Source organism: Rhagoletis zephyria, unplaced genomic scaffold (assembly GCF_001687245.7).
Source record: "Rhagoletis zephyria isolate East Lansing unplaced genomic scaffold, Rhagoletis_zephyria_1.1 Rzeph_scaffold_00094, whole genome shotgun sequence".
NCBI lineage: Eukaryota > Metazoa > Arthropoda > Insecta > Diptera > Tephritidae > Rhagoletis > Rhagoletis zephyria.
Window position 1 is genome coordinate 1 of NW_016157178.1, and position 3,762 is coordinate 3,762.

Genomic DNA, 3,762 nt, shown 5'->3' on the forward strand with positions numbered 1-3,762 from the left:
GCATCAGCATGGTTTCCGTAAAGTGCACAGTACAACAACAGCACTTACCTGTCCAGACTCGACCCCAATATCCCCAATGAGTGCCCGGCATTTGGAGAATCCCCTCACGATACCAACCACTTCTTCACATGCCAGTTCAATCCGACTCAACTAACACCCCTCTCCCTCTGGTCCAACTCATTGAAACAGCTCGTTTCCTGGGCCTCCCGTTAGTTGGGCTTGACGAAAATGATTGAATGTTGACCCGAAATAGGCGGGGCTTAGTAGTGCCGCTACAACAACAACAACAACATCCCAAGTGAATTGCGAATGTGCTATGTAAACAGGGTGATTCGCCAATCTTAATTGAGACAGCGAACAACGTCATTAGAGTGTTGTGGAAACTCCGTTTAATTTTCTTTGCCTCGTGCATCGACTATTTATACATCGAGGGTGTGTGTGAATCGGTAACAAAGTTCTATGGGGAAAGCTGTTGAATAATATTTTTACTATGGTGAGACAGTTTTGCCAATCTGCTGTGTGAAATGAAATCTTTTATGACAGCAGTAAATTTTTGATAACCGCAGATTTATTCGGAATAAACTATTAAAAATTGAAGTGAAAATATTTTAAGAAAATATCTACCATCATTGATTGCATTTCATCAATTTAAGCTTTTGTTTTACGAAAAATTACACACAGCAACAATCTTTGCGATTGTCAAAATTTTCTATGCACTTGCCAAAAATTTCACTAGCCTCATGAGCTACTGAAATTTTATTCACCTCATAGTTNTTACCGATTCACACACGCCCCGAGTCGAATATTTTCGATGCATCAAAGCAAAACATCGATATTTTTAATGCATCGATGTATTTTCGACATTTCTAACACACTGGGTGGAGTTATCAAACATGTTTACATATTTTTTGGACCAGCATATTTGAAGAACTTTTTTCAATTCAATCTTTAGTTATTTAGTAAGTCATTGAGATGAGACAAGCCAGTTGAATTTGGTTATAGATATGTTAAAATAGTACTTATAAGATCGGAATAAGTGGTTACTTTTTAACGAGAACGCAAACAAACCAAATAGTAGAAATGCCGCCGCAGAAATATACACACGCTATTGTAGCAAGGTAATTAAACAATTATATTAACCATTGTATATTATAGGTATTTAAATACCTAAAACTACCAGTCTCTAAGCCTTTTTGTCTGTTGTGTTTTGAATTGCGAGATGCTGGCAACATTCCTATTTTTTCTAGTTATGTAGTTAGGCGATGTTTAATTCATTTGTGATTTTTAATATGAATTAATAAATATTTGACGTACCCGAGTTAATTGCTCTTTTGGTGAATTACTATGTGTACGTACATACATACATATCGTCGTTTCAAGTACAAAACCGCGTATCAAGGTTAAGCAAAACCGCGTATCTGAGGTTGCATACACGTTTCGTAATTCTCTAGTATAAGGTAACAACTGCTAAAAAAGGTACGGAAATGTCGGGAGGGGTACCAATCGATACGTTTCGGCCCCCGTATTAACAATCCGGGTTATTGTCTTATTCAAACTATATCATTTAACTCTAGTATTTTATATATTTCGCTAATAAAACAGAGTAAACAAACTCTGCGCTTGCCAAAACTTAAATCGCTAGTATTGCCACTTTATTTCACATTTCATTAGCGCTATTACCCTCAGTTTACACTATGCACTTCTTCCTTGTGCCTTGCATTTCTAATTTCTGATAAAAATTGATTTTTATAAAAAATATATGAAAAAATTCCATTTAAACTGCAACCCCCGACCACCTAGGCCCCCTATGGGTCCCCTTAGAAAAATGGCCAAAAATCACAATTTTTACTTGCTTCCACAGTATTTTTGCGTAGAATTCCTTTCTGCGTAGGCGGCTTTCGGCCGCGCTTTAGGACTATAACCCTTACCAAATAGAATTCTCCTTTTGGTGTGCACCAACTGGGGCTACCGCCGCAGTGATGTAGCCTTGGGAAAGGACAAGGTAACTAGCATTCCCACGACAACCGGTTCTACGTACCGGAATGGACTCGGGGTTTTACCCGACCAAGGGCTGTTGTTTCGGCGATCTAGCCCCGTTTAGGTCGGCAAAATCCATCAAACGTTGCTCGATCCTAGGGCTACACCTTCTCCGCACCCTTCTGCTCAGGGCTGGCATAGAGTCAAACCCAAGCCAGAAATCTACACCTGCTGCGTNACCGGTTCTACGTACCGGAATGGACTCGGGTTTTACCCGACCAAGGGCTGTTGTTTCGGCGATCTAGCCCTGTTTAGGTCGGCAAAATCCATCAAACGTTGCTCGATCCTAGGGCTACACCTTCTCCGCACCCTTCTGCTCAGGGCTGGCATAGAGTCAAACCCAAGCCAGAAATCTACACCTGCTGCGTATGCCAAAGACGACTGCATACAAACTCTACCTCGGTCAGGTGAAATGCCTGTGACGGGTGGAGTCACCTCCGTAACTGCTCGGGCCTGCGTACGCACCGGCAATGGACCACGTCGTTCGTGGCCCCATGCTGTGCAAACCGGACCGCCTCCACGGCAAACCACCACCCGCCTGGGCAGCACACAATCAACACACCCACACCCCCACACAACACAACAATAGACACACAATAGCACCCACACACCGCCGCCGGCAACTCCTAGTCCCTCCGACAATCTGCCCTGTTGCCAGTCCAGAATATACCGTAACGTGACATCAGTCAAGTGCAACTCTTGCCTCAGCTGGTGCCACTTTAGGGCGTGCTCAGGACTTCGCAACACACGAGATTGGATGAGTGACTATGTGGGCCCCTGCTGTGCTGGCCCGTTGCATCCCTCCCCCGCGACGCCGCNATTGGATGAGTGACTGTGTGGGCCCCTGCTGTGCTGGCCCGTTGCATCCCTCCCCCGCGACGCCGCCAACCACCACCACAAGGCAGCACCCCCTTTTGCAGCACGTACAGCAGGGGGCCGGCAGGCAACACAACTCTTTAACACCACACATCACAATCGGTCTCCCAAGGCACACAAAGGTGCTACAATTTAACTGTAACGGACTCCAGAGCAAGATAGAGGAGATAACTGTCTTTCTGGGAAGGCATGGAGTATTAATAGCTGCGGTCCAAGAGACGACGTTGCACGGCAATTTGCCCGATAACTCTCCTTTCCCCGGTAGCGAAGACACTCGAGGCCCTGCTGCTCCCGTACTTCACGAACCACCTGACCCCAGCGAAGCATCAACATGGGTTCCGTAAAGTGCATAGTACAACAACAGCACTTAACGCCATAAACACTCAGATAACTCGTGGCCTAAACCGAAACCGCCCCTGTGAGAGAACTATTCTAGTAGCGTTGGGCCTGTCCAAGGCGTTCGACACTGTCAGTCATTCAACGCTACTAGAAGATATATAGGCCTCCTCACTCCCACAGGGACTCAAACGATGGTCGGCGAATTACCTGAGTGGTCGACACACGTCAGTACGTTCGCACGACAGTCGGGTCTACGTAACCGGAACGACCCAGATTTATATCTGGCCAAGGACTGTCACTCCAGCAACACTCCCCAAAAAGTCTTTGGGGAATTTGTATGCTGCTACAACAACAACAACAACAACACACGCCAGTAATTTTCAGAGACAAAACTAACAAGCCACGTAAAATTAAACAGGGGCTACAGCAGGGTGGTGTCCTGTCCCCGCTACTGTTTAATTATTACATATCAAAGCTTCCTCAGCCACCAGAGGGTGTTAATATAGTCTC

At 45.2% G+C, this 3,762-nt stretch overlaps 1 protein-coding gene across 1 annotated transcript in view; it reads left to right on the forward strand.

The window, feature by feature from the left end:
* The first annotated feature begins 869 nt into the window (after positions 1–869).
* The window catches only part of LOC108375707 (N(G),N(G)-dimethylarginine dimethylaminohydrolase 1), a 57,968-nt gene continuing 55,075 nt past the window's right edge, over positions 870–3,762 (forward strand). The window contains exon 1 of the mRNA XM_017631854.1: positions 870–1,118. Coding sequence (XP_017487343.1) covers positions 1,081–1,118 — 38 coding nt within the window. The 5' untranslated portion in view covers positions 870–1,080. The remainder of the gene's footprint in view (positions 1,119–3,762) is intronic.